Below are 17419 nucleotides of genomic sequence, written 5' to 3'. Positions count from 1 at the left end.
TCCCTGAGCAGTGGGGATAAAACACAGGCTGCTAAAATCATAGACAGCAAGTTCTACTGCTCAACTAAACAGCGACTTCCATTCAGCCAGCAGCTAATCCGGTTGCTAGGTTGTTGAGGAGCTTCTTGAGTAACTGTAGCTTTCTCTCAGCTTCAAAGTGTGCACGTCTGGTTCAAATTCAGGTCATGGCACCACTTGTCTCTGCTGAGGAGAGAGTTCAGGGTCTTCCAGCCACATGTCTATTCTGGGACAGCAGTAATGGGGGATCAAACTTCAGTTGCTAGAATTAGGTGGACAAATGGCTGATAGAACGTTAGAACTACTGTGACAAGAGCAGGCTATTCAGCCCAAAAAGAGTACCAACACTATTCACGTAGATTGTGTAAAATAACATCAATCGAAGATTTAATGGTCCTTAAAGTTCTACTCTCTAACATACTTTTTGGTAATTTAGAATTTACAGTAGCAGAACTTGCTGCTTGGACTTCCAGCAACCCAAGTTCAAAATTTGCTGTATCGGGGTGAATATGTAAACATCACCCAAAACAAATTCCTCAGCAAGAACAATAAAATATTTGAACATATGTACCTGTACATACCTGGTCTGTGGCACAATGAATATTGTTTCTGCCTTTCAGCTCCAGGAACCAGGGTTCAGTTCTCACTCCAGTCACCATCTGGATGGCGTTAGCATGCGATCTACGTGTTCTTGTACACTTCAGTTTCTTCCTGTAATCCAGCAATATGGGCATCTTTTGGCTTGTATCCCATGCAATGGACTGGTTCCCAGCCAAAGCTGGTTTCTACCTTGCACCAGGTACTCTTGGTATAGCCTCTGGCTCCTCTGTGATCCTATAGTGCAAAACAAAGGGATGTGCTTTGACAAGCATGGAGTGAATTCTTACAGAAGTACAGATGAAATCCAGAAATGGTTTTTAATAAGATATTGTCTGTAGTTTGAAGTTCAAACATTTTCACATGTAAAGAAGTGGATAATATCCCACAGTGACAAGGACTACTAAGGATTTACTTAGTGATTTGAAACTGTAGAGAGAGAAGTGCTGCTTAGATTAAATATACTGAACTCAAACAAATCACCAGGACCAGATAACATTTATTCTCGAGTGCTTAAGGAAGATAGTGAGTACATATAGAAATCATAGAAGCATATTTTTCCAAAGACACTGCACTCTCGAGAAGTTCTTCAGCACTGGAAGACAGCCGATATTGTCACATTATATAAAAAGGGAATTGGGCAGATCCAAGCAACTAATGGCCAGTAAGTTTAACAAGCTATGTGGAAGCAACAAAATTATATGATAAGTTAGGTGCACATGATATTCTTTGCCTTGACATTCAGGAGGCATTTGATAAGGTTCCACATGAAAGGTTAGTGATCAAACTAAAACAAGTGGGAGTTCAGGGTGTTGTGTGTAGTGGCGTACAGAATTGTCTAAAACACAAGAAACACGCCTTGTCAGAACTGGGTGTTGTTAAGAGTGGTGTCTCTCAGTGGGCAGTGCTGGGACCGCTGCTATTTTTAATATATATAAATGATTTGGATAGGAGTATAAACAAAAAGCTGGTTAAGTCTTCAAATGATACCAAACTAGGTGGAATGGCATATAGTCTAGAACCCATTGAATCACTTCTGAGGGACTTGGACAGTATACAGGCTCGGGCAGATCTGTAGCAAATTCAAGTTAGTGTAGGTTATGTAAACTATAACATATAGGAAATAAAAACGTTAGGTGAGAACACAATGGGAGGTAAAAAACTTACACGTTCACCTATGGGAAGTATTTAGGAGTCAGAGTGGACTTCAGTTTCAACATTCAGACAGTGGTCCCATTAAGAAAGCTAACAGAATGTCAGGTTATTTAGCCCCCTGATGTGTGGACTACAAGTCCAAGGAGGTTCTGCTCAAGCTTTATAACACACTGGAGAGACCTCACCTGGAGTACTGGTGGATAGGATTGGCAAGCTTCTTGGGCTGAAGGCCTGTCAAAACATTTGTAGTGTTCTAATGTTTTTAAGGAAAATTGCAGAAAGAAAGGTCCAAAATAAGAAGTCACAGCTTGAGGCTGGCAGTTTTACTTTAAAGGTTAGCCATAAAGCAAATTTAGGAAGCACATCTGATTTGAGTCAAGTGGTGACCGGAGATTCAATAACTGCTTGATAGTCAGTTTTACAAAATGGAAAGCCATCATTTTTTTGCTTTTAATTGATGCTTGTTAACTAAATTTCAAGTCTCACCTTTTATTTTATTTATTGATTTTTTTTACATTGAAGCATGTCATCAATTTGTTTAAGTCTTGCTAGTTAAAACTTACATAATAAACAATACAGTTACAAATAGCCTGAAAGGTATTTGTTTTTTAATTTCCAATGTATGCTTGACTTAAGAATGAAACCATAGAAACTTAACATGACCTTATTGGAGCAGCACGCTTACTGCATTTTCATTAAGTCATCCAGAAAGTTTATAATTTTTAGTCTTGCTTTGACCAGGTCAGGATTTTATGTCTTAAGATTCTAGAGTACAAAAAATGGATTCATAAAACAAACAGATGAATCAAAGGGTTTTTGGAACATGTAAAGCGTAGAATTGCCTGTAAGAAATATTTCAACTTAAACCCTCCTCCCTCAGTCCTTTATGCCATCTGCCAGTCCTTTCGCTATTAGACTGATCAGATTTGGAGTTCTGGTCAAGATATTATAACTATTATTTTTTCTTATTTTACAGGTCAAATGGCTCCCCAACAGCCAGTGACCCCCAACCCAGAAACTAAAGGAGATGTTAGCCGAGAGAACAGCACTGTGGATTTTAGTAAGGTAAGACATGGAGACCCAATCGGATTTCTTTCATATCGACAACATCACTGTTCCACCAGTTGTACGCTTACTAAGGGTAAATTTCCAACAGCTGTTAGAAAAATGTTTCTTCACACAAAGAACCACAGACACATGGAATAAATTAACAAGTTGTTCTTCAGTGAACTTCAGATCTCAACTTGATCTTATTTTGGAGAATCTGGGTGAATAGGATTAGCTGAATGGCCTGTTGTCATCACAGTTGTTCCAGTGTTCTAACACAGCACAATAATTATTCCAGACTGTTACCCCTTAAAAGATTACATTCCTATTTTGCCACAACTAAAAGAAGTCAACACTAACATGTGAAAAAAGTTGCCATGTCAGGAGCAAATTCTGTTTAATAGCTGATTGTTTGGTTAAAAAGGAACAAAAAAAAGATGAAGTCAAGCAACGGCGATGTGTATTCCAATGCAGTCATTGACAAATGATACCGTCTTGATGGTGTGTGGGATTTTTAAGTCATCCAGCCAGATGTGGCTGTGCTAGGGGCACCATGTGCTGAGAGGTCACTGATTCTCTTCTGCTTTATGGCTTTCATGTGTGAGGACAGAAAATGTAAATGGGTGAAGAGCTGTGTCAAGACAAATCCTTCCCCTGTGTACCCTTAAAATCAGCTCTTTAAAAGGCACAAGATACGTCCACGTCTCACACTAAGTTGGTGAAATAGCCTTTCTTCTATTCTTTATCCTATGGGGCAAATGGATAGTGGGCCGACTTGCACTGTAACAGCATTCAGATCCTGTATAATGAGCATTGTGACCTATGTTCACGTCACCAGCTCATAACACACACATACTCTTGTTTTCTTTTCCCACCTATACCATCTTAATAAAAGGATAATTGTCTGCCTGTCTGTCTGGCTGTTATGTCTCTGTCATTTCAGAAGGTGGTGCATCACAAACATCTTTAGTAACAAAATGCATTGCATTTGTCATTTCAGTAGACCACACATTACAAATACTAACACTACTTTTATGAATCCTATACTAAATGGCCTATAACCGAGACCTATTTATTACATGGTGTATTGCAAATGTTAATGCTGAGGTCTATATTAATTATTTAGATTTCAACCCATCTTAGAGGACAGCTAAATAAGTTCATATACTAAAGCTAAAACTGAGCTGGAAGGCTGACAGAGGACAGCAATTTCTTAATTGGAAAGCCTCATAAAGATGAAAAACTTAACTGAAAAATTAAGAACTGCCATCATTCCTCATGGTACATGTGATATTGTACACATAGAGTTGATATTTTTTAGGTGCATTCACTTATAATATGAGACGCATCTACTGATACAGCCATGTCTATCAGTCTGCCCATCTCTCTGTCCACATGAAACCACTCAATCCCCCATAGGCTGATTTTGATGAATTTTGACACTGTAAGAAAAAACACAGACAACTGTGAAGTGCTGGGGAAACCGAAGGCAAATCCCATATCATATAAACAAGACGGGGGTTATAAACACGTTGAAGTAAAAGAAAAATGTTATTGCAGACATGAGTCTCCAAATAGACTACTTCAAAATGGCAAAGCTTCCACAGATAATGACTTCTGGCAACAAGAGGCGCGTCCAGGCAGGCGGACACCAAAAATGTTGTCATGGGTGGTAAAGCTGTCAATCGTTCGGTCTGCAGAGGAAAGAAGAGATAAGGTGTTAGTCAGCAGTGCCCTCTTGTGTTCCAGTGAAAAATTACCATTATCCGAGCCTATAAACTGCCCCCAATGCACATGTGTGTGACAACACACTTATTATTCAAAGAAATTTGTCAAGGTAGCTCAATTTTCGTTGAGATTTCTCAAACAGGTTTTGAAATTTCAAAATCTATTGAAATGCATTGGCAAATTCTGTGCGACTTCAACTACGAATTAGTTTACTGTTTCAATGTACCTTGACAGCGGTCACACCAGCTTGTGTATTTTGTATATTCCCTCTCTTACTTGTCTGACAGCCCCTCAGATACTCGATACAAACCCTTGGTGGGGGTGAATACTGCATATGTACAGGCAAGCAGCTCATACTAAAGCACCCTTCTCCTTCTACTTTAGGTAAGTTGACCATAAAATTATTTAAAAAAAGGTAACTTTTCTGGAGATGAATGATAAAAGAAAGCAATTATGTATGACTGAACTGACTGAACTAATATTATCTGCAGATTATTATTGTAAATCAACCTGAAGCTAAACAGGGTTTGAACTAATTAATTAGCGAATGGGTTTAGAAAGGGGACAGCAGCTGATACTGAGACAGAAGATCAGAGCCTCTGGGCTTGCAACAAGGACTGTGCTGTGGTGTACAGTTTCTACAATGTGCACTAAGAGGCTAACTGTGCCGCAAAGAGTGGCTTAGCAGTAAAACGTATGGCAGAGGCTGGCTTGGGGTTTCAGTGTATCCACGCTAAAAGAGCAACTTTGTGTATATGGAAATGAAACTTTTAAAATAATTGTCACCATTAATATTCCCATCATACAATAAATCAGTTCCTTTCCAAGTTCTTAGTTATTTAAATAATTTTAATGAATTAATGGGTATTAACTAATATAAACAGCTAGAACTTATTTCAGCAGTTTTGTCTCCTTTCAGAGGGTAATACAGATAGTAGTTTTATGCTAGTATTGATCATTTGATTATTTTCCTTTTAGTAATCTGATATTATTGTTGATAGGAGTTGGCATTTAGTACGTGACTGACCAGTGTGGCATTGTGACTAAGGTCAAGAAAGAAGGGATTGTGATTACTGACCTAAATACCTGTTGTGTGGTTATTAGGATTTTTTAAAATCTTTTTGGAATCCTTTTTGTTATTAAAAAAAGAAAATTGTATATTTATAAATTAAAAACCTTATATTTCACAATTATGCATTATTTTTCTGGCACTACCATTAATCAGCAAAGTTCCAGACCTGGGGCCTCATGCATAATGCTGTGCGTAGAATTCACACTAAAAAAAGGTGTAAGTACAAAAGCGGAAATGTGCGTACGCACAAAAAAATCCAGATGCATAAATCTGTGCGTTCACCAACTTCCATGTTCTTCCGCTCCATAAATCTCAGTTAGCGTGAAAAGTAACGCACATGCACGTGCCTGCTGCCACTCCCCAAACTCCTCCCAGAATTACGCCTCTTTGAATATGCAGATCAATATAAATAGCCTTTAAGCTCAGCGTTCTATGAAATGACAATGGCAAAAGCACAATAGAAGAATTTCAGTAAATACCAAGGGGAGGCAAAGAAAAACCTACTATTTGTTGCTTTAAACAGTGGTATAAACAACAAAAGGAAGTTGATTGAGTGACATAGAGTGTCGAAGAAACTTGAAAGCTCAAGTTTACAAAGTCGCACAGTGCCCAAAATAAAAAATATATGTTTTCAGATATCAAAGTCGCCGTGAAAAGGTGAGTTGTAGCCTACCATCTGAGTGTCATATGAAAGCTTAAGGGTACAGAGAAAAGAAAAAAAAAATAGGGACACAGTGAGAAAAAAGCTCAACATGTCAACTTTAATCTCGAAATTTCCACTTTAATCACATAGTTTATTTTGTCATTAAAGAAAAACATCATAAACTTCATCTTTAAATCGTTTAATTTACTAGTTTCTCAAATATTATTGTAACTATAGTAGCACATTAAATGCTTTGTTTTGTATGTGTTCTTCTATCTGCTCTATGTGTGTGAATCACTACATGCTTCTTAAATGACTGGACACAGAATCCATTACATTCGTGATATTACAGCTCTCTGAATAATTTAAATACTGAGATGTATACTTGATATCATTTTTATGATGATAGGAGTTAAAGCATGTTATTAAACATGGGAACACGGTGGCGCAGTGATAGTGACGAGCTGGCGCCCTGTCCACAGACTGCATCATGCAAGATGTTTGCTGCGCCATGCGCAACCTTCAATGAAATCATTTATTGCAGCAGTACTGCCTCTTTCAAATGTACTAACCTCCAATTCCTGACCTTCCTTTTCTTTCTCCAAGTAGCCAAACGCCACACAATCAGCTCTGTAATAGATGTTAAGCCATCTGTAAGCTTAGAACGCTGATTCTTCAAAACTTTTAAGGAACATTGAAATATCTTCGCAGTACATGTTTAATTATTCTGTTCATGTATCCTTCCAGTGTCGCGCCAGCCCCAGCAAGAATACAGCGCGAGGCTGGAACAATCCCTGAACGAGGCACCAGATCGTTGCTAGCGCAGCGCCACCGTGTCCTCACATGTTTAATTATTAACAAAATAGATTATTTAAATGATGTTAACATTTTATCTCTATAATTTAATTAACATATTTTGCTGCATTTCATCTTAAAAATGATATCGTCATCATATGTAAATATGCGCTTTATAAAGTAGCTCAGGTTGTGTAATATTGTAACTGTATCACAAGTTTACAAAGAGGTGATTGTACTAATAAGTACAAACAGTTCTATAAGGAGCACTTGATGGACTGATTGAGAGTGTTTATAGTTCTTGGGATAAAACTGTTTCTGAACCGAGAGGTCCGTACAGGAAAGGTTCTGAAGCGTTTGTCGTTTGAGAGCAGTTCAATAGACAGTATGGCTGAGGCAGTGTGTGCTTGATGCTGTATACCGATAATTCTCTTTCCGATCAGATTGCACACTCAGATACAGTGGGATAAATAGTCTGAGTATTGCATTGAGAGTAACAGTGCTAAAACAGCTATGGTATTTGGAATAGTTTGGCCATTCCGTGGACCATTTTATTGTTACAGGTTAATTACAATCAGATGCCTTAAACTAATAAACGATATGCGGTTAATTTCAGTGTATATGATAAAGCCGCATCAGGGATGTGGATCTAAAAAAGAAAGGGAAACCACACTGGAACAAAAGCACTGCTCTGACGCTGGGTGCCGCCAGTTTGCAAAACTTGCATACTCCAAGCATTTAGCTAGCATGAAAATGTGCGTGGCTTTACACCAAGTTTAGGTTTTATACATTGCGATTTGAGTGTGGAAACGTTCGTACGTAACATTTTTTGTTGGTAAGCACCGTTTATATATGAGGCCCCTGATCTCCAGCTGGGTATTTTAGCCTTTATTTGGTACTTTCAAAAATCTTATATTTAAGAAAACTGACATCCCACTACTAACACAAATTAATTGGTGCAATTTTTTCAATTTGTTTTGAATTGGACTCTGCTGTTCATGAAAGATTTTGAGCCACCACAATCTTATTTAGGCTGTTTTTACAATTACATGGTATTGTAAAGTACTGGTAAAAAGCACGTATGTAATGTAGCCTGCTGCCACCTGTAATTACTTTTTATTATCACTTTTTAAATATAAACCACTCTTACAAAAATTTGTAATAAACAAAAATGTGATAACTGATATTTAGATGAAATAACTAAAAAATGTGAAATGCACCAACTTTCATATTAGTTTACTTAGTCCCTTTATGACCTGAATGTTACGCCATGTGTACATTTTTGTTTTTTTTTTTGTGTTTTTTTAATAACAGATAAACTCAAACTGACCACATTACAACAGATTGCCCCAATCCATCAGGTATGCGCCCAGATTTCCAGTTCCTGAAAAATGTCACAAGCTTTTAGCAATAACATGTACAGTATTAGGTAAATATAGACAGTGCTAAATAAAGACTAGTTGCTCTAATAAATTCACATGTTTACAGGATTTGGCTGGATGAGATAAATGAGCATCATTTGCATAAATGTAACTTTTTTCTCTCCTTCTTGAAAACACTCATATCCCCTGATACTACAGATCAAACTGGCACCTCTGGGTAACTAGGATTTTGACTTGCTGTCACGTGAGCCTCACTGTATTCCATGATACAAAACCTTAGGGACCAAGCTGGTGAATTTCAGTTTAGTGCTAAATTTTAGATGGCAAGTGGGAGAATGTAACACTGCTGTCTGCGAATTGCAAATCACTGCATAGTGTGTGCAGAATGGTTTCTGATCGAGACCTGCAGTGGTGGGCCACTCAGACTTGATACGGTAAAAAGCCCTCATTTATTTCTAAATTGTCACTACAGAACAAGTGTAGGTGTGTGATTCATCCTGTACTTGTCGTGGATGTTCTTTTTCTTTGTCCTCTGTTAAAGTGTTTAAAAGCAGCTGTGACAAGGTGTTTAGTTGAGGATATCTTGATTTGTGTGTGTGTGTGTGTGTGACTGGAAACTGAAGTCACAAATGCTGAACCAGAGAGATTACTGAACTGATACACGGCCTAAAATCAGCCTATTTGTTGGCATGTCAGTTCCAGATAACACGGCTGCCTCATACTTCTAGGGCCTCAGTTCATAATCTATTAGATGGTCAGGTGGATGTAGTATAAGAAGTAGTGATATTGTCATAGCAGTCTGTGTTGTCCTCAAAGGCTTTTTGGCGATTCTAGTTTTGCTTCTGTAACACGGTTGTTGTTTCCTCACTAATAAAGAAATTTACTATTATAACCTAGATTCGAGATAGAGAGGTGTTAACAAAGCCAACACAACTATACAGTATTTACAAGATGAAGTATAATGCCTTTATTATATAACACATAGCTACACAGTTTTTTTTTTTCATATAATTGTAAAGTCTTTTCAAATTATAATTAAAAGTAACAAAAGAAAAAAATTCAAAAAACTCGGGTAGTATTAAGATATCAATTAGGATTTTGTTTGTGTTCAGATGTGATAGAAAATAATGAATGTTGCTGATCTGCATCCAACAATGCAAAATGTAATTAATTTAAAAACAAATGAAAACAAAAAATTATATATTCTATCTTTTTCCTTGTAATGTGTAGCACACAAGAAAAACAAAGTTTTTAATTGTAAATGAGAACGACCTAACTGTAGATGGAACTGGAGAAACCTGCTCTACTCATCACATACCTGTTGAGATGGACAATCCTCGATCTACTCAGACAATACCAGATATAAACTAAATGAGCAAGGGCTAAAACAGGGTTGACCTGCTCTGGGGGCTGCAGTCGGGGGCTGGGCTGGCACATAATGTCAAGGACATAAGTTACCCTTAAACAGAACTGGTCAAAGGATGTTAGGCTTGAACCAGCTGAGGCAGCTCAATACTATGACATCTCATTGGTCCAAAAGGTACACCGAGGAAGCCGAGGACCAGCATAGGTTTTGACAAATAGAGAAAGCCCACAGTCAGTGTCATTCCATTCATTCAGAGGCCATGCCAGACCAGAGACCAATCAACTTACCAAGATAGGGAGCCACCTGATTATCTGGGCATTTTGGATGGCTCTGCTCCTCTATCCCAGTTATGTTTGGTATGACTTGTCACACTCTTTACTCTACAGTACTTCTGTACTGGGCATATTTAGATACCCTAAATTGGAGAATGTTAAGAATAAAAGCATACACCTTCTGTCCTGCTTTTTGAGGGTTGTAACATGCTGTTAAAGGAATAGTCCACCCAAAAAACAAGTTTTTTAAACATTATTTACCCCTGATACAATGGCCAAGAGTCCTGTCTCCAATTCCAAAGCACAATTCTGTGTGAAAGAGCTTTCAGGATGGGGGCTACTTTCATTTTACCAGAAGAATTAATTTAACAACATTTTAGCAATAACTGCATGCACTTTGCATGTTTTGAGTTTTTGAGTTTATGACTTGATGTGAATTATGTGACATAAACAGCGTAAGATTTTTTAAAATGTAATTTTTAATACTATTTGCTGTAGTCCAGCATTGATCACCATCCACCTCCTTTAAAGCATCAGTTTTGTTATCTCCATTCTGTGTGAAAAAAATGAGATTAAGAATTTTTCTTGGTCATCACTACAAACCACATGGGATAAGCAACATTTAAAAAAATTATTTTTGGGTTGAGAATTCCAAAAAGTGTAAATAAATAATAATAATAATTATACCTTATGAGGGACGGCCGGCATTCCAGTCCGGCCAGGACGTCCCTCAACTGAAAGAAGCAGACTTGGCAGGACACTTCATCCCCCAGAACACTAGATGGCAGCTCCCCTGGATAGAAATGGCTCCTCGGATGCCTGCAGGGCAGCATGGGACATAGAGTCCATATCCTCAGCCCTGTTGGGTGCCGTGGGTGCCGCCAGGGGGAGCTCACCAAGAACCAGGGAGATATTACCAGGACGTCAACCCGAAAGTGCTTCAGGGTCACGAGGACGGAAACCCGCAGTACTTCCGGAATAAGTAATAAAAGAAGATTGGTTGGTGACCCGGAGAAGAAATACTTCCGGGTCAGAGACCTTAAAAGGACTCTGAGAAACCCCAGCAGACGGAGTTGGGTGGGAGTGAGACGGAGCTGCTGGAAGTTGGAGGATTGGATTGTTGTAGTTATTGTAATTGTTTATTAAGAATTGTGGAAGGTTCGGTGCTTTGGGCACTTTATTGAAGAAATATTAAAGATTATTCTTCTGTGCTTTTACAAGTGTGTCAAGGACGTCTGTCTGGTGGGTTCAGTGGGGCAACAGCGACCCCAATCTATCACAACCTTTATATAATAATAATAATAATAATAAATTTTATTTATATTGAGCACTTTTGTCACTTCTCAAAGCTCTTTTCATAGTGAGTGAGCGGCCACTTCAACCACCACTAATGTGTAGCTACCACCTGGATAATGGGATGGCAGCCATTATTGTACCAGTACACTTACCACACGTGAGCTATTATGTGGTGAACGGATGAGAGAGACAGCTAATTAGAGACAGGGGATAATTTGGGGGCCAGAATGACCAGGCCATGGAGGGCAATTCAGTCTGAACATCATGATACACCCTACTCTTTACGAAGGATGCCCAGGGATCTTTTATGACCACAGAGAGTCAAGACCTCGGTTTTATATCTCCTCTGAAGGACGGTGCCATTTTGACAGCACAGTGTCCCCGTCACTGCACTCGGGCATTGGGATCCACACACAGACCACATGGTAAGCACCTCTTGCTGGCCTCACCAACACCTCTTCTATGAGCAACCCAAGCTTCTCCTGGATGGTCTCCCATCCAAGTACTGGCCAGGTCTGAACATCCTTAGCTTCAGGTGGATGACCTCTTCTGAAGTGCATGTGGTATGGCTACAGCAGATTTGAGACACTTTGTTCAGATCCATGCAATAACTAACATCGTAGGACCTGTCCATGATAAAACACTAAATTACCTACATTTATATACAGTATGTCCTTAACTCACAACGAATGGTTTTCCACATAAATAACACTAATATAAAACGTTTGCAACTCATACTGTAAATACATGTTTTAACTTGTATATAAAATAAATTCTGTTATAACTAAACAATTTCAACCAACACACTGGAGTTTCCAATGAAAAGGAATCTGAAAATAAAAAAGATCAGAAAAATTTCTATCCCATGAAAGTATGCAGTTATAAATTAGCTAACGTAAAATTCCAGCAAATGACTATTTACAAATACTGTATATATATGATGGTAAGTCAATAATTATATCCACACTTTTATGAAAATTCTGTTTGGGTTAGCTGTACAGCTTTCCCCACACACAGGTGGAAACATAGCGTGTCTGTGATCACAGTGGTAAAATGTCCATCTTTATCAGTTAATTTCTCTTGTTGTTTTCTAAGAGTAAACATGGCTGATCCACTCTTCATTTGCACCAAAGAAAAGCAGCGAGCAGTTATTCACTTTTTATGGGCTGAATGTGTACCATGGCCTGAAATCGTCATTAGTGCATCAGAATTATGATGTCACTGTCAACAGTAGTGGACAAGGACTGGCATGCCGGTTCTTCTTCATGCTTAACAGTTGTCAAACATTTTTGAACTTCTCAGTTCATTCATAAACTGCCATGGTAAAATGCTGTCTCCATATTCTGCATATGGATTTCAGCCCCTGGTACACATACAAATCTGAAAAACAGTAATACTAAGACAACAAAAACAACATTAAAGCATACAATACACATAAATTCACACTTTGTAGATATTTTTATGACAAATATCTAGTGTTAGTTAGCGTATTTATCAAGTAGGCCCTAGCTTTAGGTTTCTCTGGCTTTGACTTTGGTTTTGCCCTCTTGTACTTTGTACTTGTTGTTTCCCGTTTGATTTTGTTTGCCTTCTCAGTTTTGAGCTCTGGCACATCCCTGGCTTATACTCTCAGTCTTTTGTTCTTCCCCTGGTTTGTCTTTCTTAATCACAATAATCCTTGGGCACTTTGGCAACATCCTTAACAAACATATACTCCAGGCTGGAGATGCCAGATCCGATAAGACTTTTTATGTTCATGTTGCATTTTTTAATTCTCATTGTCTTCTTGAGATGTTCTCCAAATTGTCATTTTCTTTGTTGCAGGTTGACTTACATTTCATGAAAAAAATTCCACCAGGAGCAGAGGCATCCAATATTTTAGTTGGAGAACTGGACTTTTTAGATCGGCCTGTGGTTGCTTTTGTCCGCTTGTCTCCTGCTGTTCTTCTTTCAGGACTGGCCGAGGTCCCAATTCCAACAAGGTGAGATATTTCTTTATAATCCTTTGCTGCATTTTATTGGACTGCACTTTGAAAACAGAGGGATAGAACTTTATTTGTCATTTGGCTTTTTAGAGAAGCTCTTCAAATAAATAAATACATATATATTGTGACGGATAGGGGGCACTATCGCTCCCTTGAACCCTCAGACCAGATGCCAGACAGTAGATAAAAGTCCAAATAATTATTTTATTAGGACAATACAGTGCACAAAGCACCTCTCCTCCACTATACTCATAAATAATAATCACTACACAATCAATAATCAATCCTCCACTCCCAGACGCGTTGTCACCCTTCCTCCCGACTCAGCTCAAACCTGGGATCTCCCACAGTCCTTTTTATAGTTCATGACCCGGAAGTGCTTCTGATCCCTCAGTCCATGTGATTATTCAGCACTTCTGGGTCAGATAAAAACTTCTAATTTTTCTTCAGCCCGGAAGTACTTTATTTCTTCCATCCTCGTGACATGGAAGTACTTCCGTGCTATATGAATAATACATGTCCTTTATCCTCCCAGCAGCGTCCTCCGGTGGCCCCCATGGTATCCAGCAGGGCTGCGAAGGAAAACTCCAAGGTTCATGATGACCTGCTGGAATTTGGGGCATCTCCACGCTGCAGGAAGGGCTCCACCTGGCAGCTTGGGGGTATTGGCCGGGATAAGCTGCCGGCCATAGTCCACAATATGTATGTATATATACACCCACACACACACTGCGGTCTGAACACACCAGAATGACTAAAGAAAACTGTAAAAAGAAAGAAAAAGAAAGAAAAAGTTCTGACTTGACAGTCCCAGTCCCAGTGAGACATTATGCAGATATATTGCTGTTGGTATAAAGGAGCCCTTGTTTCGTTTCATGACACATTTCTGATGGAAGATTTGTTGGCTGAAAATCCTCAGTGTTAATGTGTCAGAGAGAGGATGTAAGCTCTGTTCATAATGGCACTGAGTTTTGTTTTAATTGTGTAGCACTTTGCAGTTTTCTATATTAAACTGCATTTTTCCAGTGTCCGCTCAGTTCCGGAACTTGTCCAAGTCTTTCTGAGTTGTTTTTGCAGCCTCTTCAATGTTTGCTACTCCTCCAATATTACTATCATCTACAAATTTCACAAGTTTAGTAACTATACTGGTGTCAATGTCATTAATGTAAATCAGAAAATTTAACAGTCCAAGGACAAACCCCTGAGGGTTTCCAATGAGGAGCACCTTCTACATGGAGCATTTACCTCTTATTTGTACTTTGTTTCCTAATGGTTAACCAAGTTGAGATCCAGTTTTGTAGGTTACACTGTCCTAACACATGGGAAAATTGCAGTGTGTACACCCACCCTAAGCTAACAGAGAAACATAATAATTAGTAATTTAAATAAGGTGGAATACATAATTAGACCAAAAATAAATAACATTCATATCATTACAGAATAAAGAATGAACTAAAAATATATAAAAATGAAGTTTAGACATAATTCAGGGAAGGAACCCAGGCTGAAATATAACACATACTTACTAATGTTAATAAAGTATCTATCTATCTATCTATCTAATGTGTAACGTAAATAGGTGTGTTCAGACTTAATTCAGTGCTGATTTCCGATGTAGGTGTGTTTATTAGATAAGAGTATATTTGTTCAAATACACAAGAATTATTTATGTATGTATGTATGTTGTTTCCTAAATTGCAATTATTTCTACAATCGTGGTCATGTCAGTTGTAAATGGTCTCTGAGGGAGTCTACAATGGGATTCGAATAGTCATCCTCCTTAACAATTAGATCATAATGGAAAGTATGCTTCCATTTCCGACTGAATTTCTTAACAAAAATCTTTCTAGTGTCAGTCTCAGACTTTGAGCAATCCCAAGACCGTGACAAACAAGTTCTTGATTTTGTGCTATATTAAAATAAATATGAAGTAAAGTGCAAGAAAATGTACTTGAAAACAATTAACTTTGAAAATGAATGAAAATGTGTCCTGGTTTCAAAGCCACTGCTGCACCTCAGATTGGTTTCTAGGTTTTGGGTTTTAAATTACTGAATACCTTTTTGGCTTACCATAGAACTGATGACTTTTCAAAGCAATGCAGTCTCAGACAGGACAATCCATCTTTCAGAGGGTTCAAGCTAATCTCTATTTGTTAAAATATTTTATTTCAGGTTCTTGTTCATCCTTCTTGGACCAATGGGGAAAGGACAGCAGTACCATGAGATTGGCAGGTCAATTGCAACATTGATGACAGATGAGGTAATCTAGTTGTAATTATTTATACCCATGGACATTGCTTATGTAAAATATCATTGCAGATTCATAAACTGCAAAACATCTGTAACCTGTTTCTAAGATTAGTTGAAAAGACTGAGCACTACAAATGGTAATTGAATTAAAAATACAATAAGAAACAGAGTGTGAAATAAATACAAGTAAAATCTGGCAAAGATTGAAGCATTATTTTGTCTCACTTTTCTTGTTAGAATAACTTTGGCTGTGACTATTTCTTGTGATTCTTAATACTTTTATGCTCAGTTGATAATCTTTTCAGGCTAATACTTCACTTTTCTGTTCTTTATTTGTATCATTAGAACCATGACTTCATTGCGTTTCCATATTGGACTGTGTTTTGATAAAAAGTGCCACCATTTCATATTTGCTTTATAATGGCTGTGGCCATATTATTTATTGCTGCTAGGCTGGTTGCTGGTCACATTAACTAAGAAAAATACAAAGAAAAGGAAAACACTAACAGAAAACTTCTACTAAGAACAGGAAGGAACATTAAATTGAATGGAATCTAGCAAATGCACAGTGTTAATCAAATAAATCAGAATGAAAAAACCAATGGTTCTGACATAAAAGATGGTGATCAGAAAGAAGAGAAGAGGAACAAGAATTAAGAATTAACAAGTTCATTAACAATTAAGGGTCAAAGACCAGAAAAGAAGCTGATCTGTCATCAAGTCAAAAGGTTCTCAACAATTTAAAGTTGAGGGAACAAAATGTTAGGTATGTACTATTTATCCTGAAAAGTGGACAGTGAAATCCCTGTGGTGTCAGCTTATAAACCGTTACTTTGATGGCATTATCTAGCAACCAATACCATTCCTCAGCAACTCTAGGGTGTGTCTGAGCAATGGGACCTCAAAATCACAATCTGACAAAATTGCATTGCAGTATGTAGCTGCTTTTGTCCCAAATTACCAAAGTTCTGCAGCTTTTAGTTTGCTTCACAGGATGGTGCTGGCAATAGTGTGACGCATGTTCAAAAAATTCCACAGACCAAGAATGTTTGTTTTAAAAATTTTAGTAAAATTCAAAGCAAAACAATTCACATAGAGTAAAAATAATATTAAAGAGAAGTTCTTGTTTAAGAAAAGTTCTGTTTAAGGCTTATAAATCTTTCATTCTCTAAGACTGGTCATACAGTCATACTTGAGGCATGTTAAGCACACTAAGCACGGTCAGAAAACTTTATGCCATCTGCTATCTGCAAACATATCTAACAGTTCATGCTAGCAGTAAGACTATTTCCTAACTGGCTTAATTAACACTCTGCTTTATAGGTGAAGCAAAGAAAGTTCTATTTCTTGTTAACTTACAGGGGATAAAAAACTAATATCCTATTATTGAAATTAAGCAAACACTTAAAATAAGTTTAACTTTAACATTATTTTCTAAGATTGGCTCTTACACAGTAAAATTAACCAAACAAACAGTACAAAATGAAAAAAATAACCTACAGTCAATAAAATGTTACTCTTGGATTCCCTGATGTTTAAAACATTAATCCATGCTAAATAAATTAGATAGAAAAATATAGAGATCACAGAAAAAAATTAAATATAATGAAACCATAATACCCAAGTCCTTAACACTAGAATTACCAGAGCCTACAAAAAAACTCGTAGATCTGGCCCACCTTAAATCCCATCGCACCTCTCCGTCAGCGTCTTTTGTCCTGTAAATGTGCAGATAAAGACAAGCAGCAAGCAGCCTACTATACTACAACAGACCGTGCACAAAGTTCTCCCAGCTCATGCCTTGATTATCTGG

The 17419-nt window shown here is 37.8% G+C and overlaps 1 protein-coding gene across 5 annotated transcripts in view; it reads left to right on the top strand.

Moving 5' to 3' along the window:
• LOC114655426 (sodium-driven chloride bicarbonate exchanger-like) overlaps positions 1-17419 on the top strand; it is a 326186-nt gene that overhangs the window by 229106 nt on the left and 79661 nt on the right. For all 5 annotated transcript variants that reach the window (XM_051930577.1, XM_028806403.2, XM_028806404.2 and 2 more), the window contains 3 exons: positions 2747-2835; positions 13196-13353; positions 15529-15616. In XM_051930577.1, the coding sequence (XP_051786537.1) occupies positions 2747-2835; positions 13196-13353; positions 15529-15616 (335 nt within the window). The remainder of the gene's footprint in view (positions 1-2746; positions 2836-13195; positions 13354-15528; positions 15617-17419) is intronic.

Source organism: Erpetoichthys calabaricus, chromosome 8 (genome assembly GCF_900747795.2).
Source record: "Erpetoichthys calabaricus chromosome 8, fErpCal1.3, whole genome shotgun sequence".
Taxonomy (NCBI): Eukaryota; Metazoa; Chordata; class Cladistia; order Polypteriformes; family Polypteridae; genus Erpetoichthys; species Erpetoichthys calabaricus.
This window is presented reverse-complemented; position numbering and strand designations above follow the sequence as displayed.